Source organism: Nycticebus coucang, chromosome 15 (assembly GCF_027406575.1).
Source record: "Nycticebus coucang isolate mNycCou1 chromosome 15, mNycCou1.pri, whole genome shotgun sequence".
NCBI lineage: Eukaryota > Metazoa > Chordata > Mammalia > Primates > Lorisidae > Nycticebus > Nycticebus coucang.
In genome coordinates, this window is record NC_069794.1 from 11,201,566 (window position 1) to 11,228,199 (window position 26,634).

The 26,634-nt window shown below is 37.3% G+C and overlaps 1 protein-coding gene across 4 annotated transcripts in view; it reads left to right on the forward strand.

The window, feature by feature from the left end:
* NALCN (sodium leak channel, non-selective) overlaps positions 1-26,634 on the forward strand; it is a 334,788-nt gene that overhangs the window by 181,834 nt on the left and 126,320 nt on the right. For all 4 annotated transcript variants that reach the window (XR_008374579.1, XM_053563365.1, XM_053563366.1 and 1 more), the window contains one exon: positions 8,876-9,013. Coding sequence is in view for 3 of the 4 variants with exons in the window: in XM_053563365.1 (XP_053419340.1) it covers positions 8,876-9,013 (138 nt within the window). In the remaining variant the exon portion in view is untranslated. The remainder of the gene's footprint in view (positions 1-8,875; positions 9,014-26,634) is intronic.

The window sequence follows — 26,634 nt, forward strand, 5'->3', positions numbered from 1 at the left end:
AATGAAATTAGGCCAGACTCTGAGCAGTTAGTAGAAAATAAGAAAGGTACTCCCTAAGACCTTGAGTATATGTCTTCCAGTACCATGTCCAATATCAGAGCCTTAGAGGAGGGAAGAAAGATCTTGAAATTACCTGACCCAACAGTGACGATGTTTTCCTAGTTAATTTATTGACTACCAATCTATTGATTATCAACCTGCTGAAAAGCATAGAGGACCCAGTTACCATAGAAAAAAAAATTTAAATATTGTCAAAGTTGAAAATAGAAATGTACACAAGACAAAAGATGGAAAATTTAAGGAAGGAGAAGAGGCTGGGTGGCTGTACTAACACCTTCATCTTAACACTGGGAGGTGAAAAGCCATCCTAGTTTGATGGAACAAGAACTAGAGATTTATGTGCAAACCTTGGGAGTAGTTAATAGAAGTAAGGAGTGATGTTGTGCCTGAACTAAGTCTTCTGTATCATAGCATGAATCTACGAATTTGTCTAAAGTATATAAATCAAGAAATACTGAGTAGGAATGGGGGCGGCACCACCAGAAGTGAAAACCAAAATGGTGGCCCTGGGAAATGGGCCTGAGATAGCATAAAACTGTTGCTTGCATTAAGAAATCCATCATCGGGGAGCCCATAGCTTAGTGGTTAGGGCACCAGCCACATGCTTTGGGGCTAGTGGGTTTGAACCTGGCCTGGGAGTACTAATAAAAAAAAAAAAAAAGCTGGGTGTTGTGGCAGGCATCTATAGTCTCAGTGACTTGGGAGGCTGAGGCAAGAGAATTGCTTAAGCCCAAGAGTTTGAGGTTGTTGTGAGATAAGACACCACAGCACTTTACCGAAGGTGACAAAGTAAAACTGTGTTTCAATTAAAAAAGAAAGAAAGAGAAAGAAATTCATCATCAAATTACTTTATTACCTAATGTTTTGATTGTATGGTATTAACTGGATTAAAATTTTGAAAAATAATATTAAGCACGAGCTTAGCAAGAAATGAACAGAAGCTATATAAGAAAAAATATTTGTTGCCAATCATGAACACAGACTTAATGGATGAAAATGTATTCCTTTCCCCAAGGATTTTAAATAATTTGACAAAAACATCAATTTTTCCTTAATCTATTATGGTCCCAATGAATAAAACAACAAGATTTGGGGAAGAAATAGCACATAGAAACATATAAAGGAAATTCTGAAAACAAAAGGTCAAAAGTAGGGACTAGTAATCCTTCCTGTTTGCAAAAGGTACAATTACTAGGCAATTTGGAAATGAAATAGATGGATTGAAAACAATAGAAATTTTACTATGAAACTGTAAGGAAAGAAATAACAAGTTAACAAATGGAAAAACATACTATGCTCATGGCTGGGGAGAATCAACATTGTTAAAATGTCCATACTACCCAAGTCAATATACAATTTTAATGGAATCCCTATTAAAGCTCCACTGTCATACTTTAAAGATCTTGAAAAAATAATACTTCATTTTATATGGAATCAGAAAAAACCTTGAATAGCCAAGACATTACTCAGAAATAAGAACAAAGTAGGAGGAATCATGCTGTCAGATTTCAGACTATACTATAAATCGATAGTGATCAAACAGCATGGTACTGGCACAAAAACAGAGAGGTAGATGTATGGAACAGAGTTGAGAACCAAGAGATGAACCCAGCTACTTACCATTATTTGATCTTTGACAAGCCAATTAAAAACATTCAGTGGGGGAAAAGATTCCCTATTTAACAAATGGTGCTGGGTGAACTGCCTGGCAACTTGTAGAAGACTGAAACTGGACCCACACCTTTCACCATTAACTAAGATAGACTCTCGCTGGATTAAAGATTTAAACTTAAGACATGAAACTATAAAAATACTAGAAGAAAGTGCAGGGAAAACACTTGAAGAAATCATCCTGGGTGAATATTTTATTAGGAGGACCCCCCAGGCAATTGAAGCAACACCAAAAATACATTACTGGGACCAGATCAAACTAAAAAGCTTCTGCACAGCCAAGAACACAGTAAGTAAAGCAAGCAGACAGCCCTCAGAATGGGAGAAGATATTTGCAGGTTATGTCTCGGACATAGTTTTAATAACCAAAACCCACAGAGAACTCAAACATATTAGCAAGAAAAGAACAAGTGATCCCATCTCAGGGTGGGCAAGGGACTTGAAGAGAAACTTCTCTGAAGAAAACAGGCACACGGCCTACAGACATGAAAAAATGCTCATCATCCTTAATCATCAGAGAAATGCAAATCAAAACTACTCTGAGATATCATCTAACTCCAGTAAGATTAGCCCATATCACAAAATCCCCAAACCAGAGATGTTGGCATGGATGTGGAGAAAAGGGAACACTTCTACATTGCTGGTGGGAATGCAAACTAATACATTCCTTTTGGAAAGATGTTTGGAGAACACTTAGGGATCTAAAAGTAGACCTGCCATTCAATCCTACAATTCCTCTACTAGGTATATATCCAGAAGACCAAAAATCACATTATAACAAAGACATTTGTACCAGAATGTTTATTGCAGCCCAATTCATAATTGCTAAGTCATGAAAGAAGCCCAAGTGCCCATCGACCCATGAGTGGATTAATAAATTGTGGTGTATGTACACCATGGAATATTATGCAGCCTTAAAGAAAGATGGAGATTTTACCTCCTTCATTTTTACAAGCATGGAGCTGGAACATAGTCTTCTTAGCAAAGTATCTCAAGAATGGAAGAAAAAGTATCCAATGTACTCAGCCCTAGTATGAAACCAATTTATAGCTTTTATATGAAAGTTATAACCCAGTTATAGCCCAAGAAGAAGAGGAAAGAGGAGAGGGAGGGGAGGGAGAAAAATGGGTGGAGGGAGGGTAATCGGTGGGACCACACCTACAGTGCATCTTACAAGGGTACATGTGATATTTACTAAGTGTAGAATATAAATGTCTTAACACAATAACTAAGAAAATGTGGTGAAGGCTATGTTAACCAGTTTGATGAAAATACTTCAAATGGTATATAAAACCAGCACATTGTACCCCATGATTGTATTAATGTACATAGCTGTGATTTAATAATAAAAAAAGAATAAAAATTTAGAAATAGAGCAATACACATTTGAATATTTTTTCTTATTAAATATGTGCTTGGATTCTTTTTCCTTATTTCAGATTAATGTGTTGAGTGTAGCAACAACTAGGTCACAATGTTCGCATTTGTTAGGTAGAGTCCCTCTGGTATCTGTGTCCCACATTCAAGAGGGGTGCCATGTACTCTAACATTGTTCCTGAGTGGGAGCAAACCAATCCCCCTCTCTCCTCTGTTCTCCCCTCCAACTTGAATTGAACTGAGTTTTTCTCTTATGTGGGTACATATTAGATCATCTGCTGGCTTCATATTAGTATTGAGTACATTGGATACTTTCTTTTCTATTTGTGTGATACTTTACTAAGAAGAATGTGCTTCAACTCCATCCAGGTTAATACAAAAGATGTAAAGTCTCCATCATTTTTATGGTTGAATGGTATTCCATGGTATATATATACCGCCTATACCACAGTTTGTTAATCCATTCCTGGTTTGGTGGGCATTTATGTTGTTTCCACATCTTGACAATTTTAAACGGAGCTGCAATAAACAGTCTAGTGCAAATGTCCTTATAATAAAATGATTTTTTTTTCTTCTGGGTAAATGCCTACTAAGATGGATTGCAGGATCAAATTGGAAGCCTAATTTGAGTTCTTTGAGGATTCCCTGTACTTCTTTCCAAAAAGACTGTATTCGTGTGCGGTCCCACCAACAGCATAAAAGTGTTTCCTTCTCTACACATCCACACCAGTATCTGCAACTTTGGGACTAATCTTGCTGGGTTGGGTGCTATCTCAGAGTCATTTTGATTTTCATTTGTTTGATGATTAGGGACAATGAGCATTTTTTCATGTTTGTTAACCATTCATCTGTCTTCCTCAGAGAAGGTTCTGTTCATGTCTCTTGTCCAGTGACATATGGTGTGATTCTTTGCTCTTTTTTTGTTGATTAATTTCAGCCCTTTGTAGATTCTAGTTATAAACCCTTTGTCAGATTCGTAACATGTAAATCTTTTCCCATTCTGAAGGTTATCTGTTTGCTTTAATCGTTGTGTCCTTATCTGTGCAGAAGCTTTTCAGTTTAATTAAGTCCCATTTGTTTATCGTTGTGGTTGTTGCAATTGCCATTGAAGTCTTCTTCATAAAAACTTTGCCAATGATAATATCTTATACTTAGAAAACCCCAAAGAATCAACTACAAGACTCCTGGACATGATCAAGAAATACAGTAATGTCTCAAGGTATAAAATCAGTGTCCACAAATTGTAGTCTTTGTATATGCCAATAACAGCCAAGTTGAAAAGCAAATCAAGGACACAATTCCCTTCAAAGTAGCTTCAAAGAAAATGAAAACCCTAGGAATATATCTAATAAAAGAGGTGAAGATCTCTACAAAGAGAATTATGAAACCCTAAGAAAAGAAATAGCAGAAGACATTAACAAATGGAAGAACATACCTTGCTCTTGGCTGGGAAGAATTGACATTATTAAAATGTCTGTACTTCCTAAAGCAATCTATAGATTCAATGCAATCTCCATTAAAATACCAACATCATACTTTGAAGAACTGGAGAAAATTGTTCTTCATTTTGTATGGAACCCAAGAAAAACCATATAGCCAGGGCAATTGTTAGTAATAAAAACAAAGTCAAAGGCATCACTCTATGAGACTTTAAGTTATATTACAAGTCCACAATGTTCAAAACAGCATGGTATTGGCATAAAAATAGAGACATATTCATATGGAACAGAATAGAAAAAGAAGAGATGAAACCAGTCTCTACTTGCCATCTCATCTTTAATAAACCAAACAAAAGCATATAGTGGGGAAAAGAATCCCTATTCAATAAATGATGCTAGGAAAACTGGATGACTACATGTATAAGATTGAAACTGGACCTGCACCTTTCACCACTTACAAAATTTGACTCAAGATGGATAAAAGATTTAAATCTAAGACATGAAATGATAAAAATCCTAAAAGAAAGTATGGGAAAAACTTGATGATGTTGACCTGGAGAAAGATTTTATGAATAGTTGAAATATAATAAAAGGGATATTTCAAATTAGCAAAGAACAGGTATTATTCAATTAAATTGTGTTGAATCAATTGATCACTATTGAAAAAAAAGATGATTAATTCCTGTCTTATTATTTACACTAAAATAAATTCTAGATTTAAATTGATTTAAACGGTTATTTCAGGTTTGACGTGTTTAAAATAACAAAATAAGAAAAGTGTAAAATGACTGCATAAAACCATGGGCAAGTTTATATCTCATTTTGTAGTGAGAGAAGTCTTTTTAAGCAAAATAAAAACACCTCCAGTAAAAGGAATGGAAAATTAGACCACAAAGAAATTTAAAATCTGTCTTTGTAAAACTATGATAAATATGTAAGGAAAAATACATTAGATACCTGTGGCAGATTAAAAAAAAATGGGTTTTCTTAATATTAAAAGCAGATGCAAACTAACGAGGAAATAAAAGATCAATAGGATAGGAAAATGGGATAATATACAAATTGGTAGTTCAGAGAAAAGAAACTGCTGTAGGGCTTTGTTCATTGCTGACTGCTCATCTTGATTACAAAGATCCATTGTCATCATTTTCCCAAAACTGTTCTTTTTTTTCCCACACCTCAAAACTGTTCTTGACTCACCCAAAAATTGCTTCTTCTATGTTTCTCCTTGGTAGCTTTGCTATATTTTTCTTACACATCTTGTTTTTTTGTTTGAATGTTTTTGCTTTTTGAGACAGAGTCTCACTCTGTAGCCCTGAGTAGACTGCCATGGTGTCATAGTTCACAACAACCTCAAACTCCTGGGCTCAAGTGACCCTCTTGCCTCAGCCTCTGGAGTACCTAGAACTACAGGTGCCCACCACAGCTCGTTTTTCTGTTTTTGGTAGAGACTAGGTCTCACTCTTGCTCAGGCTGGTCTCAAACTCCTGAGCTCAAGCAATCCACCTGCCTAGGCCTCCAGGAGTGCTATAGGATTATAGGCGTGAGCCATCGTGCCAGCCCACACACCATAGTTTTAATTCTTCCTTTTCTTAGAGTCATTTTCATCTTCTTCTTTCCCTCTTGATTATAAATTTCTTAGAAGAAACCAGTACATCACACCTTTAGGAGCCACTAACAATCTTTGTTTGAATAAATAAGGAAAACAGGCCTCATAGGTAATGTAAGTCAGGAAGTGCATTTCATTCACAATCTCAAACAAACTATCATTTGTATTTAAATCTCTCGAAAAAAATCTTACCAAAACCGATGAGGCCCCTTTAACAGGATGCAAGTTCATTTCCGGCCTGTAGTAGAAGTATTTAATGCACTACCTGTCCTTGGTCTATTCATGTAAGCCACCATACACATACAAATCCCACTGTAACAGAAAGCTTTGCTCTCAAATACAATTCACAGCTTCTCAGTATGAACTTTCAGGTGGTTTGAGCTAAGATTGTTTTTTTCTTCTGAGATGCTGGGAAGTGTGGAGGAGAACCCCAGTGCTGCTGCCACACTGCTTATCACACAACAACAGATTACAATCCCACAGCTCCAGATGCCTAAGCAACTGAGCATTCATCAAAGATAATACAGAAGATGGAAACAAATTAAGTTGGTTTGTGCCCAAGGCAGCTGAACAGTATACCTAAATTTTTTTGAAATCTAGGTATGAAAAACAAATCTATTTGGCTTAATCACAAGCTTTCCTATTACATCTGGGGAGGGGAAAACATATTCAATAAAATTCCTTTTGTACTGCCAGACACCTGTTCTGTTGAATCATTAGGACATACACTTGCTTTCACACTGATGAAACCTTTGTTAAAGAAAGTACTGCAATCTGATGATTTTATATGAATCATCTTTATTTTTTTTTTTTTTTTTGTAGAGACAGAGTCTCACTTTATGGCCCTCGGTAGAGTGCCGTGGCCTCACACAGCTCACAGCAACCTCCAACTCCTGGGCTTAAGCGATTCTCTTGCCTCAGCCTCCCGAGTAGCTGGGACTACAGGCGCCCGCCATAACGCCCGGCTATTTTTTGGTTGCAGTTTGGCCGGGGCCGGGTTTGAACCCACCACCCTCGGTATATGGGGCCGGCGCCTTACCCACTGAGCCACAGGCGCCGCCCTGAATCATCTTTAGAACTGACATTTCTCACCTTTGGACATAAAAAATATTCAACAGAAAACAACAGCAAAAAAATAGTTGCCCTCAGAGATAAATTCTGCCCTATTTATGAGGTTAAATGATGTTTTGAAAAAGTCTCTAAAGCATTGTTAGGAGATAAAGCTACTACCTTGAAAAGGAAAACATCATGTTGACCTTGGTGGTACTGTGGTCAGGCATCAGTAGCAACGTACTTCATACCTTCATAAACAAAACATTTTGTAAAAATAATGAAATTATTTCAAAATGAACTCATGGAGAAGACAAGTGCTTCCCACATGTACTAAGGATAAGTTGAAAAACTTGTCTCCTACTTTATGGTTCATTTCATCAAATAGGTCCACCATATTTGTCATTGAACATCACACTTCTGTAAAAGTTAGTAATCCCTACTGAAGGAACTTACTCTATAGGAGATGACTGTGTGGCTAGCCCTGGGTGGACACAAGACTTCACGGCAGGAGGGATGTAACATGTGGAAACGTATTTACTCAGGAGTGCTCCTTCTCTCAGATGAAGAGTGTCTTGGATTAATCAGTTATCATCTGTGGCCCTCATTTTCCTTATCTTCAAAACAAAAGAATCAGATTAGATTATCTTTAGGTTCCCTTTTGGCTCTAAAATCCTATCAGTATAACAAGGCTTTTATCTGGGGCTCAGTCCATCATTGTATTATCCTGGACTTTATTTCTTGAAATCCCAATACCTGAGAATTCAATTCATGTCTTATTTGTACTGAAGTCTATAAAGACGTTTTTAAAGAGTTACTAAAATCTAATTGTCAACTTTTTCAGACATTGTTATAAAGTCTCATGAAGAAGCATTTATTACCCACTCATATGTATAGGATATATGAATCAGAAGATTGCATATATATTCATATATTTAATTAGAAAAACATGTAAGAATGGAACTAGCCAAAGACCTTGGCAGACAGTATGAGACTTTTAACTTGGCTGGCTTTTTGTTGGAATGCTCCATTTTTTTGGTTTTGGCTTTTTCCATGGTCTTGATTCTATGCCTTGAAAATTTTTTAAAAATCATGAAAAATGTGTTGGTCTTTAACTTGTTCCACATGGCAGTATCATTTAGAAAAATATTTCTTTTTTAAGGAGTCACATGTTCTTAATATAATAGCTGAAATAATTTTATAGATGTTTACTATAAAAAGGAAATTAAGGTTATTATTCTCTGCTATGCATTAGACAATCAAATGTAATTCACTATAAAAATAAGTTTCTCTTAGGCTCAAGGGCAAAAAAAAAAAAAAAAAATCCCCGTTGGAAATGTTAAATAGCTTACTGAAAGGAAAAAAATATAAAAACAAATAAGCAAAGGACTTGAATGTTTTTTTTTCTAATTTGTTCAGCAGTATTTACCACTAATAAGTCTAATTTTAATTAAGGGTAATTATAATAGTTCTCCATTCTGAACAGGTAGATATTTTAAGACCTTTTTCTGAGGTCTTTCCCCATCTATTGAATCAAGACTGTTCTTCCCCTGATCAATCAGATAAAAATCAGTAACATTGAGATCAACATTCTCAAACACCAAATACTAATTTTAAATTGCATGCGGCCGAGAGCTGGTGTTTAATGCCTCCATTCTTTCCTCTGTAGGCATTTATGTCCATGTTCCAGATCCTCACCCAGGAAGGATGGGTAGACGTGATGGACCAAACTCTAAATGCTGTGGGACATATGTGGGCACCTGTGGTTGCCATCTATTTCATTCTCTATCATCTCTTTGCCACTCTGGTGAGTTTAGCATTTCTTTTCAATTATGTCTTGGAATTCATAATGAGATGAGCCTTAGAAGATATTTGGCTTATTGTCAATTTCAAAATGAGAGCCCAAGGACAAGTGCAGGGTGGTCCAGTTGGCTGGGATCCCTTTCATTCTCAATTTCCACAAATCAATGAACCGTTTGATTTATACAGTTAGAAGTTGTCTCCCTCAGGGACAAGTTTTTTTTTTTTTTTTTTGAACTATGTCATAATTTAAAAGAACTTTAATATTTTATCATATGAATGTATCATATAAAAATAACAATCTGCATTTCGTTTTTTTTCCAATGCAGAGGTAAACAATTGTACCTGCATTTTTTCAGCACTTATCCCATCAGTTCCATTGGAGGGAGGTATAAAATTAAAAGTTTTGATGAGTATAGTTAAATAATTCCATAAGATTGAAGCAATGAATTTCCTTTCTAGCTGTGTATTATGGAGCTAAGTATCTCCAGCAAAGATCAATGTCTGTTCATCTACTACTGTCTTATTTTACGTCCCTTAGAAGAGTTTGAGTTTTTTTTAATATTGGTCTTAAAAGGGACAAGTTTTTTTGCGAGAGGGAAAATTAGACAATGCAAAATGAAAATCTCACATTTACATACTGATTTAACTGCCCCTAAACATCCACACCTGGGTGATCTCAGAATCAAACCGGAACTACACTGTTTTTTTGTTTTTTGTTTTTTTATCCTGGAGAGACACTCTTCAATTTCCCCACATCCTCCTCACAGCTGTAATTAAACTGAAGACAGAAACTGGAGACCTCAGGGCACAGTCAGTTAATTACAAATCAACACTGTTTTTGTGCTGCATGGAACTGAAAAATAAAAAAAGAGGGGGGGAGAAAATAAAGCACATGGATGCGAATATTGTAAAAGCACATTGAAAACTGAATGCTAAAGTCTGGGTAAAACGGACTTCTATCACACAAGCAGATTTTTCTCTTTAATGTATTTATATTAAAAACAAAGAAAAAAGTTGCAAAATGTAGCCTATGACATACTAAGGGATGTAACTCTTGAGTCTTTCTAATACCAAATGCACATCCCCATATAAAGACTGTTTTCATATTTAAGAAACAAATATAAACTCTAATATTATGTTAAAAGTTCCATGTTCAGCTCTCAAATGTTTTGGTGTATCAGGAAAACATGAAATAAAATCAGCTGCTACTATTTACTGATTGGCAAAATGTTTCACAATATTATTCATATTCTTTGCAACAAACAAGTTCGGTAATATTCCCAACTAACAGATGATGAAACTGAGGCTTAGAAGAGTTTAATGGTTTTCCTGATGCCACATAGAGTGTCAGTGTTCAGGCTGCAGTGTTCCCAGGTCCGTCTGGTCAGGCTTTGGTCAATAATCTTGCTGCTGTTTATTGCTGCTTCCCTAGATGATGAAGTTTAAAGATTTCACTAAATCTGTTTTTTCTTCAAGTCAAACCTCTTCCCAGGAGTCACTAAACCAAGGAAAATTACAAATTCTCTGTAAGGTCACCTTCAATTGTAAATATCTGCACATATTCTAAAAATATGCACTTCGATAAGTACTTGAGAAACCAGACATGTTAACTTAGCAGTTGTGTTTACTATAGGCAAAGGGTTTCAAAACTAAGACATGTCCATCAAAATGTTTATGAGGATACATTGTTACGAGGTATACAGTCATGGGTTCAAATAGTAGAACTACACAGAAATAATTTTGGCATTTTTTACTTGGAGTTGACTTTTGAAATATTCACAAAAGGAATGAGTTTTGGGTGGTAGAAAGGGGGCCTGGCTTTCAGAGCTGAGTCTGGTCATGTCGATGTTTGTACAACTTAGCCCTGAGGATGTTGCTTCTTTCCTTCCAAGACCTTTAAGTCTGTGTCATCCATCCCTCCCTCCACCACCCATCCCTCCACCACCCATCCATCCATCCACTTCATTCACTCATGAATTCAACAAATGTTTGTTAGGCACGTACTGTGTGTTCAAGTCACTCTAAAACCATGGAATAACTTAGAGATTATTGATTGTGGATTAAATACAAGATAGATTTAATTAAAATCATCTATATAATGGAATATCAATCTAATTATTTTCCTGTAATCAAATCAATATAATTATTTTCCTAATAAAACGATATAATTGTTTGCTGCCCCCATTATACAGATTTTTTGCAATCAAAAATAGGTTTGATTCATAAGTCAGAGGCACAAAGTATGAAACCTGGAAGAAAAAGGCTATCTAGCCTAGTAAATTACATAGTAAAGTAATATTTTTCTAAGTGAAATTCTACTGCAATCACTAATAGTATGAAATAAAATATTAGAACTGGTACGTACCCTTCTTGGACAGTCTAAATCATCTTTATGGGCTAAAAATATGGCACTGATCGTACAACACTTAAGCACATGCCTGGACTCCTAAGGTTCACCTGAGATTAGGAACCCATAAAGCACAACTTGAAAACCCATATCTAATTCCTCTCCTTCAGTCTAATGATTTAAGTATCTGTCCAAAATGCCTATTATAATTTTTTTATTGTGATTTTTCAAAAAGTGGTTCTAAGTTAAAACTTAAAAATTGAAAATATTTGCTCAGTTAACTGTAAAACAATTGATAATTGAAAAGTCTACATATATGTCAATGAGAACGGTTTGGTAAATGTGACGTGTGGTTCCAGAGTAAGAAACTGGGGTCCAGAGATCTAGATTCAGTTCCTAGCTCTGCTGCTGACTAGATATGTGACTTTGGAAGTAGCAGGAAACTTCTCTGAGCTCTATGTTTTGTTATATCTGGCAGTGGGGATTATCATGGACAGACAGTTTCCAAAGTTGTTGTGTGTATGTGTGTTAATCTCGTATTTTTCAGGATGTTTAGTTGCAATTAAGAGTATGATTGTAGCTATTACCAAAAATGACTTTATGTTTAAATAAGAAGATGTGAGCAGTTAAAGCTATATACTAATACATTTTAAAATTTCATTAGATTAGTTCGGATGATTTTAATTTCTAGAAGTAGAGTATTGTTATCGGTGAAAGGATCATGTATGCAGCTACCTGGACCAATACCCCTCTCCCTTATCTCCTCCCTTCTATTGGGTAATGACTATGATAACTTCAGTATAAATTTATTTTCCAGTTTTTAAATCAATTTTTACTAAATTTAACATATTATCACTTCTAAGAAGACTCAGTTTGCAAAACACTAAGAAAAACGCAAATGAGCTATACACATGGATGATAAGGTACATCCCTGTTGCAGAGTTTTTAGAATGTGACATTAAATGTGATTCATAAAATCAACCAAATGCAGAGGTTCCCCCACATATATGCATCCATTAAAAATATAGGGTATCTCAAAATTTGCTACACATAGGAAAAATGGACTAAAATGTACCTTTATTTACAAAATATGCATTACACAATTTTACAAAGAGATGGCCAAGACAGTGAATAATTTGTACATATTTTGTAAAATTGTGTAATGCATATTTTGTAAAGGTACATTTAGCTACCGTTTCCTACATTCCCTATATACGACAGCCTTAGGGCAACTTTGGGACACCCTGTATATAGGTTATCATCTAAGTACATTTTAAGCCACAAATGTTGGAGATTAATACTATGTTTTTATTAGTTTGAAAAACATGTGAACTGGTGGCCATCCTCTCCCCCAAGAATGGCCAAACACTTCTTTCCCTATACTGTCCAGACTCCATGCTGAGGACAAATTACAGTAGCATCTCTGTAAGCTGACTGCCCAAAGCACTGTAACAAATTCGTCAACATACAGAGGTGGTCAACATAAAGAAAGGGCCCACTGTACTGATACGTATATGTGGTGCATGTCCAGTCTATAAAAGTGAGGTCAACTTAAGGAGGTCTGAAGAGTCAGCTCTGGAGAGTCTAATGTATTTATAGTCATGTGTTTTCCCTCCTTACCAATCACTGGTAGAAGCAATTTTCAGAATAAATGGTATCAGACTCTACAAATATTCTGCAGTTAAGTTTTTTACCAAATATTATTTCTGAAATCTTTTTGTCTTTAGCAGGCCTGGGCTGGGTTCAAACCCACCAACCCCAGTTCATGTGCCGGCGCCCTAACCACTGAGCTATGGGCACCGAGCCAGATCTTTTTATCGTAATATGCATGAAGCTAATTTGGTCATTGTTACACTAATAGAATTGTCCACTAATGGAATATGCTGTATTTGTTTATCAGTTCCCTTCCTGGTGGATTTTTAGACTGTTTTCCAAGGCTTTTATTTTTATAAAGTTATAATACATTTATACATTGTGTCCACTTGTGTGAGAGTTTCTCTAGGTAATATGCTAGAAAATCGAGTGCCCAGATCTTGCATACCATTGAAATCACTCTACACAAGAGGTCTTTGTGCCCAGATACCAAATCTGGTCTATCACCTGTGCCTGTACAGCCTGTGAGCTAAAAATGGTTCATATTTTTTTAAATGACTATGTAAGTAAATAACCACATAATATCCTACATGTTACCCTATGGACCTGAAAGTCTAAAATATTTACTGCCTAGATCTTTAAAAAAAATTTGCAGACCCCTGCTCTATAGGCAAACTGGCTTACACTCCCAAGTGTAGTGGTTGTGAATTCCCATGTTCTTACATTCTCACTATCTTAATACTGTTTGACACTTAAGATTTTGATAATGTTATGAGTGAAATGGTATAAATATGCCTTAACTTGCATTTTTGCAGTTCCATAATTATTAATAATGGAGTGTCTTTTTTTATATGACTGTTGCCATCCTTCTTGTGACCTAATCATTTGTTTTATCTATTTTTCTAAAAATAGTTTGTCTTTTTAAAATTCATTTGTTGGATTGGTATATGTGCATATTCTGGATATTAATCTCCTGACTATATGTTGCAAATACTCTCGGGCAGTATTCTGTTATTTTAATTTGTCTGTGATGTCTTTTGATACATTTTTTTAAATTTTTATTTGACAAATAATAATTATATATGCAATAGTCCTCCCTTCGTCCTGGGAAATATGCTCCAAGACCCCCAGTGGATGCCTGAAACCATGGTTAGTACTGACCCCTGCATATGCTACCATGTTTTCTATGCATGTATCCACACCTATGATAAAGTCCAACGTATAAGTTAGGCACAGTAAGAGATTAACAATGATAACATATAATAAAATAGAACAGTTATAGCAATGTACTGTAATAAAGTCTGTGAATGTGCTCCCTTGAACATGTGTGCTCTCTCCCATTCTCAAAAAATTCTGAGTATTTTGGACTGTGGTGACCTTGGGCGACTGAAACCACAGAAAACAAGACATTAAATAAGGCAGTACTACTATACTACGTATTTAGAGGGTGCAATGTCATACCTCAATACATGTTCATATTGTGGAATGATCAAATTAGGTCAAAACGCTCAGTTTTTCACTGATACTTTATTTTGAACTCATGCTTAAGAAATTCTTTTCCAGCTCAGCACCTGTACCTTGGCAGGTAGGGCGCCAGCCACATACACCAGAGCTGGTAGGTTCGAACCCAGCCTTGGCCTGCCAAACAACAATGGCAACTACGAAAAAAAAGAACAGCTGGGCATTGTGGCAGGCACCTGTAGTCCCAGCTACTTGGGAGGCTCAGGCAAGAGAATCACTTAAGCCCAAGATTTTAAGGTTACTGTGAGCTGTGATCCCACGGCACTCTACTGAGGGTGACATAATGAGACTCTGTCTCAAAAAAGGGGGGGAGGGGCAACATGGCCAACTGGAGCCAGCTTTCAACAGAAGCTCCCATCCAGAGGGAAGGATAATGACCAGAAAGTACCCAATAAAGCTGAAGACTGGGAGCCGAGCTGAGAGAGAAGGGTGATAACTGCACATCACCTCTGCTGAGGCAAGCTGCGACTCTGAAAGCAAATTTCAGGTACAAAACTGTTCCCAAAGGAAAAGTGTCTGTCCCCTCCCACAAGAGAGTTGTTTTGTTGTTTTTTTTCCCCGCTCACTGTAGGTTTTCTACAGGCGAGTGGTGAACTAAGGACCTCTTGTCTCACCTCACAGGAGAGAGTTGCAGGAAGTGGAGACAACTTCTCCACAGGGACCCTGCTGTGACCCTGGGCACTCTCTTGCCAGGCATGAAAGTTGAACTAATGTTTTCCCTGTCATTTTGAACTTCCAGTCCACCCTTACCCCCTCGCCTGATGGTCCAGAAGCCTAACCCCTGCAGAGACTGGAATGTCTGTGGTTCATTGCCAAGTCCAGGCACTGCAAGGGCCGTGGTAGAAAAGCTGCACCGTAACAGTGAGCCCAGCAGTACTACAGACAAAGTCGGGGATACTGTTGGGTTTGGCTCTGCAAAAGTGCAAACCAGCTGCAGGAGGAGGTTTGCTAGCCGCACCCCCACCTTGCTGGAGCCACCACACACCCCACTCTACCAGTGCTGCTTGCTGTGCACCCAGCCCAGCCAGAGCCATATGCCACCTGCTCCACCCTACCAGAGCTGCCACACACCCCACCCTCCACCCTGCCAGAACCGAGCGCTGTGCACCTGCCCTGCTGCTGGAGCCATGCACCCCGCGCTCCTAGAGCGTCTGCCACAGCCACCTCCATGACTGTGGGAACTGCCTGGGAGCTGTGCAGGTACCCCTCCCATGAAGATTCAGCAACAGTAGAGCGATCCTGCTGGAGTCTAATCTTAGAAAGACAACTCCCCAACTCTGAGGACTGCCAGAGGAAGCCAGACCTTGCCCTAAAGGGATACCAGTGCTGCAGAGCAGCTGGGGCAAAGGCATGGTGGCTGAGGGAGAAAATCATTTGCTGACTTGTTATCCTCAGGTTCGGACTGAGCTCAGGTGGAACACTCCCTAGTTACCATTGAGTACCTGAGGTGGACAGGCCTCAGCTCCCCCAGTTGGCAGGTGTCAGAGGCCAAGGGGGCATTGACTTTCCTTTGACACTGGCAAGTGCAAAGCCCTGGCACATCTGCTTATTGGAGGGAGCAGGACCACAGTCCCATGGGGTTACCAGTGACTGGACATGAAAGAGGAGCAAGGCAGGGAAGGAGATACCAGCTCCCTGGTTCAACTCTGCTACTGGGAAGGCCTTTCTGAATCCACAGAGCATCCGAGCAAACCATATTTGAGCAGCCAGTTGATCTCTGCTATCTAGTTGCTAGAGACCTTTTGAACTCTGCCACTTGAGAGTTGGTACAGACTGGGTCAATTGATTTGGAACTTCAATCACCCAAGGACCCTCTCGGGTGGTACCCTGCTTGTGTGGCAATGGTAAGAGTTGATTTTCTTCTTCCAGGTGTTGCCCGGGGGGGGCAGGATGTCTTAGTTGCTTGTATTTCTCTACAGCTGAGACTTCAACCCAGAGTCACTGATCCACTAGGATGGGACAAAGACCAGATGAATATAAGACAGAGCCACGTAACCCCACCACACCAAGCATATCCCCAGAACCTCAGACCGTAATACTGTACAGGTCCTTTGCAAAGCTGTAGGGGAAAATGCTACAGTCACCAGTCCCAAATCCTTGGCAAAGGGCTGGTTAACCACAACTCTAGGAGCCCTCAATCCAATCTCACCTTACCTGCCCATCTAGCCAAATGATGAAAAATACTCATGGGGTGTAATCAGTGGAAAAACTCTGGCAACATGAATAATCAGAGTAGATCAACTCCCCCAAGAAATAACAAAACAGACGCACCAGATGATCCCATTCATAAACAAATGGCTGAGATGTCAGAAATCCAGTTTAGAATTTGGATTGCAAATAAGATCAACAGGATGGAGGTAAAGATAGAATTAGAATTTCAAGGAGTAATTCAAAAGTTGTCTCAAGAATTCAATGAATTCAAAGACAATCACCAAAGATTTTGACACATTGAGGCAAGAACTTGCAGCCCTCAAAGATCGGAGAAATACAGTAGAATCCCTCAGAAACAGAATGGAGCAGGCAGAAGAAAGGATCTCTGACATGGAAGACAAAGCTTTTGAATGCTCCCAAATGCTCAAAGAGGATGAGAAGTAAAGAGCAAAATGGACCACTCCCTCAGAGAATTGTGGGACCACTCCAGAAGAGCAAACATTCACCTTATAGGAATCCCTAAAGAAGAGGTTGTTTCAAAAGGCCCAAATGATCTACTCCAAGAGAAAATAGAGGAGAACTTCCCAAACATGGTATGAGATTCTGAAATCCAGATCCAGATAGCAGACAGTTTCAGAACCACAGCATGACTCAATCCAAATAAAACATCTCCTAGACACACTATATAGTTAACTTTGCCAAAGTTAACATGAGGGAGAAAATTCTGCAAGCAGCCAGACATAAGAAAACTATAACCTACAGGGGGAGGATATTAGAATGACTGCAGATCTCTCTGCTGAAACTTTTCAAGCTAGAAAAGGGTGGTCATTGACCTTTAATCTCCTTAAACAAAATAACTTTCAGCCCAGGATCCTGTATCCAGCTAAACTGAGTTTCATTTATGATGGAGAAATTAAATACTTTAATGACATTCACATGTTGAAGAAATTTGCCATAACTAAACCAGCTCTCCAGGATATTCTCAGACCTATCCTCCATAATGAACAGCACAATCCTCCACCACCAAAGTAAACTCACTCAGAAACTTTTGATCAAACTCCAACTTCAACAGTGGTGAAAGGATTAAAAATGTCACTGGACTTTGTAAAACTTGATACCCAAAATACTACCAGGCGTATCAATACTCTCAATTAATGTGATTTGCTTAAATTGTCCTCTAAAGAGGCACAGGTTGGCTAACTGAATACAAAAACTCAAGCCAGATATCTGCTGTATACAAGAATTTCATCTTACCTTAAAAGATAAATATAGACTCAGGATGAAGGGATGTTCATCTATAATTCAGGCAAATGGAAATCAGAAAAAAGCAGGTGTTGCAATTCTATTCGCAGATACAATAGGCTTTAAAGCAACAAAAGTAAGGAAAGATAAGGATGAGCACTTTATATTTGTTAAGAGCAACACTCAACATGATGAGATTTCAATTATTAACATTTATGCACCCAACCAGAATGTGCCTCAATTTATAAGAAAGACTCTAACAGACATGAGCAACTTGATTTCCTCCAGCATTATAATAGTCAGAGATTTTAAGACTCCTTTGGCAGTATTGGATAGATCCTCCAATGAGAAACTAAGCAAATAAATTTTAGACTTAAACTTAATCATTCAACAATTGGATTTAACAGACACCTACAGAACATTTCATCCTAACAAAACGAATACACATTCTTCTCATCAGCTCATAGGACATCCTCCAAAATTGATCACATCTCACATCACAAGTCTAATCTCAGCAAATTTAAAAGAATAGAAATTATTCGTTTTATTTTCTTGGACCATCATGGAATAAAAGTTGAGCTCAGTAACAGGAATCTGCATACTCATACAAAACCATAGAAACTAAATAACCTCATGCTGAATTATAGCTGGGTCATGGATGAGATTAAAAAGGAAATTACCAAATTTTTGGAACAAAACGACAATGAAGACATGAATTAACAGAACCTCTGGCATACTGCAAAGGCAGTCCTCAGAGGGAAATTTATAGGGTTGCAAGCCTTTCTCCAAAGAATGGAAAGAGAGGAAGTGAACAATTTAATGGGACATCTCAAGCAACTTGAAAAGGAAGAACATTCCAACCCTAAACCCAGCAGAAGAAAAGAAATAACCAATATTAGAGCAGAATTAAATGAAACTGAAAACAAGAAAATTATACAACAGATCAATCAAAAGTTGGTTTTTTGAAAAGGTCAATAAAATACATAAACCTTTGGCTAACCTAACCAGAAGTAAAAGAGTAAATCCCTAATTTCATCAATCAGAAATGATAAAGGCCAAATAACAACAGACTCCTCAGAAATTCAAAAAATCCTTAGTGAATATTACAAAAACTCTATTCTCAGAAGTATGATAATCTGAGGGAAATGGACCAATACTTGGAAACATGCCACCTTCCTAGACTTAACCCAGAAAGAAGTGGAAATGTTGAACAAATCTAAATCAAGTTCTGAAATAGCATCAACTATAAGAAATCTCCCCAAAAAGAAAAGCCCAGAACCAGATGGCTTCACATCAGAATTCTACCAAACCTTTAAAGAGGAATTAGTACCAATATTACTTAACCTTTTCTAAAACAGAAAAAGAAGAAATACTTCTCAACACATTCTATGACGCAAATATCACCCTCATACCCAAACCAGGAAAAGACCCAACAAGAAAAGAAAATTATAGACCAATATCTCTAATGGATATTGATTCAAAGATATTCAATAAGATCTTAGCAAACAGAATCCAGCAACACATCAAACAAATTATACATCATGACCGGGTGGGTTTCATCCCAGGGTCCCAAGCATGGTTCAATATACATAAATCTATAAATATAATACATCACATAAACAAAACAAAAACAAGACCATCTGATTCTCTCAATTGATGCAGAAAAAGCTTTTGATAATAACCAGCATCCTTTCTTGATCAAAACACTTTAGAAAATAGGTATAGAAGGACCATTTCTTAAACTGATAGAAGCCATCTACAGCAAACCCACAGCCAATATTGTATTGAATGGAGTAAAATTGAAATCGTTTCCACTCAGCTCAGGAACCAGGCAAAGTTGCACATTTTCTCCACTGCTTTTTAACATTGTAATGGAAGTCTTAGCCATCACAATCAGACAAGAAAAGGCGATCAAGGGTATCCAAATAGGATCAGAAGAGATCAAACTATGACTCCTCACAGATGATATGATTGTGTATCTGGAAAACCCCAGGGACTCCACTACAAAACTCCTAGAAGTGATCAAGGAATACAGCAGCATCTCAGAATACAAAATCAATATTCACAAATCTGTAGTCTTTATATATACCAACAATAGTTAAGGTGAAAAAACAGTCAAGGACTCCATTCCCTTTACAATAGTGCCAAGGAAAATGAAATATCTGTCAGTGTACCTAACACAGGATGTGAAAGATCTCTATAAAGAGAATTATGAAACTCTGAGAAAAGAAATAGCTGAAGATATTAACAAATTGAGAAATATACCATGCTCATGTCTGGGAAAAATCAACATTGTTAAAATGTCTATACTACCCAAAGCAATCTACAGATTTAATGCAATCCCTATTAAAGCACCTCTTTCATACTTTAAAGATCTGGAAAAAATAGTATTTTGTTTTATATGAAAACAGAAAAAACCTCGAATAGCCAAGACATTACTCAGAAATAAAAACAAATCAGGAGGAATCATGCTGCCAGACTTCAAACTATACTATAAATCTGTAGTGATCAAAACAGCATGGTACTGGCACAAAAATAGAGAGGTAGATGTATGGAACAGAATTGAAAACCAAGAGATGAACCCAGACGCTTATCATCATTTGATCTTTGATAAGCCTATCAAAAATATAAATTGGGGGAAAGATTCCTTATTTAACAAATAGTACTGGGTGAATTGACTGGCAACTTGTATAAGACTGAAATTGGACCCACACCTTTCTCCTCTAACAAAAATTGACTCTCACTGGTTAAAGGACTTAAACTTAAGACATGAAACTATAAAAATTCTTGGAGAGAGTGCAGGGAAAACACTTGAAAAAATTTGCCTGAGAGAATACTTTATGAAGAGGACCCCCCCTGGGGCAATTGAAGCAACATCAAAAATACATTACTGGGATCTGGACAAACTAAAAAGCTTCTGCACTGCCACGAACACAATAAGTAAATCAAGTAGACAGCCCTCAGAATGGGAGAGGATTTCTCCCATTTCTGACAAAGGTCTAATAACAAGAATCCACAGAGAACTTATTAATAAGAAAAGAACAAGTGATCCCATTTCATTGTGGGCAAGAGACATGAACAGAAGCTTCTCTGAAGAAGACAGGTGCATGGTCTACATGCATATGAACAAATGCTCATCATCTTTAATCATCAGAGAAAAGCAAAGCAAAACCACTTTGAGATATCATCTAACTCCGGTAAGAGTAGCCCACATCACAAAATCCCAAAACTACAGATATTGGCGTGGATGTAGAGAAAAGGGAACACTTCTACCCTGTTGGTGGGAATGCAAGCTAGTACATTCCTCTTGGAAAGAAGTTCAGAGAACACTCAGGGATCTAAATGTAGACCTGCCGTTTGATCCTGCAATTCCTCTACTAGGTATATATCCAAAAGACCAAAATCACTTGAAAACAAAGATATTTGCATCAGATTGTTCATTGCAGCTCAGTTCATAATTTCCAAGTCATGGAAGAAGCCCAAATGCCCATCAACATGAATGGATTAATAAACTATTGTATATGTATACCAAGGAATACTATGCAGCCTTAAAAAAGATGGAGACTTTACCTCTTTTATGTTTACATGGATAGAGCTGGAAAATATTCTTTCTTCTTAGTAAAGTATCTCATGAATGGAAAAAAAAATATCCAATGTACTTAGTACTACTATGAAACCAATTTATAATCACACTTTCATATGAAAGATGAATCACAACTATAGCCCAGGATGAAGGAGGGAAGGGGAGGGGAATGGGAAGGGAGTGGGGAGGCTGTATAGAGGGAGGTTTAATGGTGGGACCACACCTATGGAGCATATTGCAAGAATACAAGTCAAATCTATCAAGTATTGAACACAGGGTGGCGCCTGTGGCTTAATGGAGTAAGGCACCAGCCCCATATGCCGGAGGTGGCAGGTTCAAACCCAGCCCCGACCAAAAACTGCAAAAAAAAAAGTATTGAACACAAATATCTTAACACTGTGATTAAGTAAAAGAGATGAAAGCTATGTTAATTAGTAGGATGTAAACACTCCAATTTGTACAAATACTCAGCACATTGAATTCCACAAAGGCATAAATGTATTCACGATCTATGTATATATGACTTAATAAAAAAAAAAGAAATTTTTCCCACTCTTAAATAACAAAAATATTCCATTTTGTCTTCTAATTGTTTGCAATTTTTGCTTTTCACCTTGAAGGCTTTAATACATGTCAACTTCCTTTTTATGACTAGTGATAACAAAAATATTCCATTTTGTCTTCTTCTAATTGTTTGCAATTTTTGATTTTCACCTTGAAGCCTTTAATACATGTCAACTTACTTTTTATGACTAATGTAAGCTAGATGAAATATACTGTTTAAATAAAACTCAAATTGATCTTAGCCAGAGTCACCTGAAAAATTTAAAGCTTTAGAATATTTACCTGGTTTCTCTGATTATTATGTCTATAACCAAAAAGAAAAAAGTAAACAATGGAAGCATTTTAATTTATAAATGATTTTTAAATGAGAAATAATTGATATAATGAAAGAAAATACTTCATGTAACTAAATTAAAACAAAGATTATCACTTCTATACTTCTCAAAAAGTCTAGTACTGAAGTTATTTCCCCAGTCACTGGAAATTTTGTTTAAAATATAATCAACAATCCTCCCCCAGCGCCCCCCCACCAATCCATATTCTTAGACTGACATTTACTGTAACTGGATCTATCAGATGACTTGGTTTAGATTCACAGAACTGCTATTATGTGTGAGTACTGATCCACACTCTGGCACAAGTGGGAGAAAGCTTAGTCCCTGTCCTCTTAGTACAGCTGATAGGGAGTTAGCATCAGTCAAACACAGACCAACTGATCAACAAATGGGCCTGTGAGAGGCCTAATCCTGCATGTGATAAAAGACACATGTGCTGCCTTCACAGCGATCAATCCCATGTAATAAACATCTGCTTCCAGGTGTTTCAAATCTACCTGATTATGAAATATTAAAAAATATTGGCAGTAAAACAGCTGAAGGTGGTTTGTGGACCAACATTTAAATACATGCTTGTGAGTCACAGGCCTGTGCTAAATAGACACCAGGTGCCCTTGGGTAACATACCTCTAGAATGCTTTTGTATTGCCAGACTGAAACTGTATACCCAGTAAACACTAATTTCCCTTTTGACCTCCCTATAAAATAAATAAACAAACAACTTTTACAACTTAAAATCTATTCCATGAGACTGTCCTTAGGCTTGAGCTTACTTAAGATAAGGATCTTGGATTAATTGTATGTTCTTTTTAAAAATATAACAAGCCATATTAACCCAAATTGGGTGGGGGAAGGGGAAGCCTATGTAAATCTGTGAGCTCTGATTCGTCTTTTGTTCATGCTGACCAGTGGTGCCACACAATCTGGTGAGTTCCTGATTTAGTATTCTCAGGGACAGACATGTGCCAAGCAGCAAGAAACAAAATGTTGGCCTGCACTTATTCTGGAATAAAGAACAGCAGGCTATTCCATCACACCTGGGGGCGCCAATTTGTCAGCCCACAGTGAAAATCAAGCTTTAAGTGTGCAGCAAATGCATATTCATGACCACTATCTTTTGTCCCTTTAAATATCTCCCTCTTCCGCCAGGTATGTATTTGATGTTTCTATTCTGATTGAATGCAGTTGACAAAATGCTTGCTAAATTCATCCTTTCCCCCACTTTTGCCTATGATTTGGAGATACGACCTATGGAAGACTCAATCAATTGAAAGACAATATTTTTTTTTTCTTCTGTCTGCAGTGTTTTCCCCTTTATTATTGTTTCGAAGAAAGCCCTGCCAGGTGAATACTGAAAAGAGAGAAGATGTAATTAAGTGTTCATTGTGGACAGTCTTTTTGTTACCTTTGAAGCGCTGAAATTAACACAGCAATCTCTTGATTTTGCCTCGGTAACAACTGCTTGCTAAGAATATCATATTTTCCTGACAGAAATGGGCATTCCAAAGTGTAAATTAAATAACTTGATTTTGTAGAATTTATTTAAAAGTGTGTTGAATGTATCCCATTTTACACTGCTCTGATTACAGTTGACTTTTTTTTGACTCTTATAGAAAGATGAATTATTTCATACTACAGGCTGCAAGACAGCTTAGGGTAGTGTGGCTATAAGTGATAGAAAGAAACAGATTGTGGGACACTGATTCCTGTTGTTCTTCTATTGTATACTTAAAAATAATTCAAAAGATATGATTAATAATGTTCATAGTAGAGACATGAGATTAAAGGTGACATTTCAGCTAAAGGGCCATCTTTAAGCTATGTAAAAAGAAAAATAGTAAAAGTAAGCTTTGTGACAAGAAATGAAAAGGGAAGGAGATATAGAGGGAGGTCATGACTATATGCAGTGGGACAGAACACAAAATAGGGTATGTTGCTCTTGCGATAGAAATTCTCCACCAAGAAAATCCACTCTAAATGATAAGGCTCCCTTCTTACAAAAATGAACCGAAACTATTGGCAGTCGGAGTCTTATGAATTCAAAAGTGATTCTTATGTAGAAAGAATGAGAACTATTGTGCATAGGACAGAATGTCGCAACAAAGTTGGAGGGAATAATTATGCTTGTAAACACAACCATTTCAGTAATTTATTGAATTTGACTGGAATTTATTATGGGAAAATGGAAGATAAATGAATTTGTGTGTAGTTAAGTGGATACAACCTGAACATAGCAAATGCCCAGCAAACCCTTAGCTCACGTGACTCTGGGACTTCTCAGGGGAGTGGGAGGAGGAAAAAATGAAGGAGTCGAAGAAAGAGATGAGGAATAAAGAATGTTAGAGCAGCCAGGCACTTGTACGACTCTGGCGCAGGTGCCACATTGAAACTAGAAAATACACTTTTAAAATCCATTGAGTGAGGTCAAAATTCCGTGATGTCATTCATGTAAATGACTTCAGGAAACCTGATATGTGGCGTTTTCCACAGTGAATGCATTGTCAATGCTAAAAATACCCTAGGACTGGGCATTATAATCAGAGGGAAATAGAGAATTGGATACCTGAAATATTTTATTTCTCTCTACTTTTTCATTGAAATCACTAATTCATAACATATCAATATTGATCATAAAAGATGGATATAGTACATCAATTGTATATTCCACAGTAGAAGGAATATTATGTTGCATGTTAATATAATCAAATGCTGCAGACCTGTTAAAAGTAGCCAGTGCATGAATATATATTTGAATTTCTTTTTTTAAAGCTTTGCACAAAGTAAACACCACTGTATTGAAAGTCTATGTGCACATCACCGAAGCTCAAGAGGAAAGGAAGGGGTGTGACATTAGCCTTTTTTTAATGATACAATTTTCCCCTACAATTTCCCCTAAAATTGTATCATTAGAAAAAATAGTGACATAGTATGCCATGCTGTATTTTAAATCAAAATATTATATAAATGTAAATATTGAAAAATAAATGATACAAAGAAAATTGATTGTATAACTTAAGACTGGCCAAGTATAAAGGTAAAAGTGTCTCATAGGAATAATGACACTCTTGTGATTTGATGCAGCAAGTCCCCATAAAAATCCTATATTACATCAATAATATTTTAATGTAAACCTGTGGAGAACCTTGTGGCCCAGCATGTATAGCACTGGTAGCAGGTAAACATTGACTAAAAATCAGATGCAGACATGGATGTTAATGAGCATTACCTCGGCTTCCTATAAAAACAGAAAAAGGGCAACACCCAGAGAACTGTGGCGTGGTTCTGCTCTCAGAACTAGGATTTGTCACCAGCTCCCACGACTGTCAGTCCAAGTGTTACCAAGTGGCTGACTTGGGTGAGTTCTCAGTACAATGCTACACTGCCCTGGGTTTGGAGGGAAATTCTGTATCATGGACAATATAAATTAAATATGCTGGAGCCAAGATGCCACCTCCCCTCACTTCCATTTCTTTAACATAGTGGTATGTCACCTTATTAGAGAAAGAAACTATAAAGTAATCTTCACCTCCTGGCAGTCAGCTGCGAACTCAGCTTGCCATCTCCTGAATCTTCTATTTCTATTCCAAAGACAAACCCAAGGCCACAGACCAGACTTTTTAGTCATCTCTCACCCTGAAAGCCAAATTGTCACCTTGTCACAGTTCCCTCCACACCAGAGACATGGAGACAAGAATCCATGTCCCAACAGAGCTTCAGGAGATAACTCAGGCTCCACACATGCATTTCTGACTGGTTCTACTTTTAAATAGTTTCTGCCTTTGCCATCACATTAATCGAACAATGATGCCTAAATAGCTAAAGACGTTTGTTGAATAAAGGTAGGGTTTATGCTGGTTTAAAACAAACATTAAACTTTCTCTCATACTGTTCTTGATAGCCCCCTCACACCAGCTTGTGCCCAGTTCTGCAAGTCTGAGGCTTCCTGTCGCAAAGTTGTGGCTCCGTTTTCCCAGCAGAGCAGAGTGGTCCCTTCCCCAGTCTTACCTTCTCCCATCCTCCACGGAAATCAGACGCACTTGCTGAAGCAAGGAGAAAACACAGCTTGCGTCCCACAGCTGTCTCTCTCACATCTGCTCTGAATGTGACATTTTTCTCTTTTCTACAAGAAAATGATATAAAATGTACTTTTAAAAAACAAGGTTAAAAAAATTATATACCTAAAAACCCTTTGTCAAACTTAACATAATACTACCTGGTTACTGTCAATGAGCCAGCTTAAAGTCGCTACATCATACACAATACAAATAAAAACAACACCACCAACAACA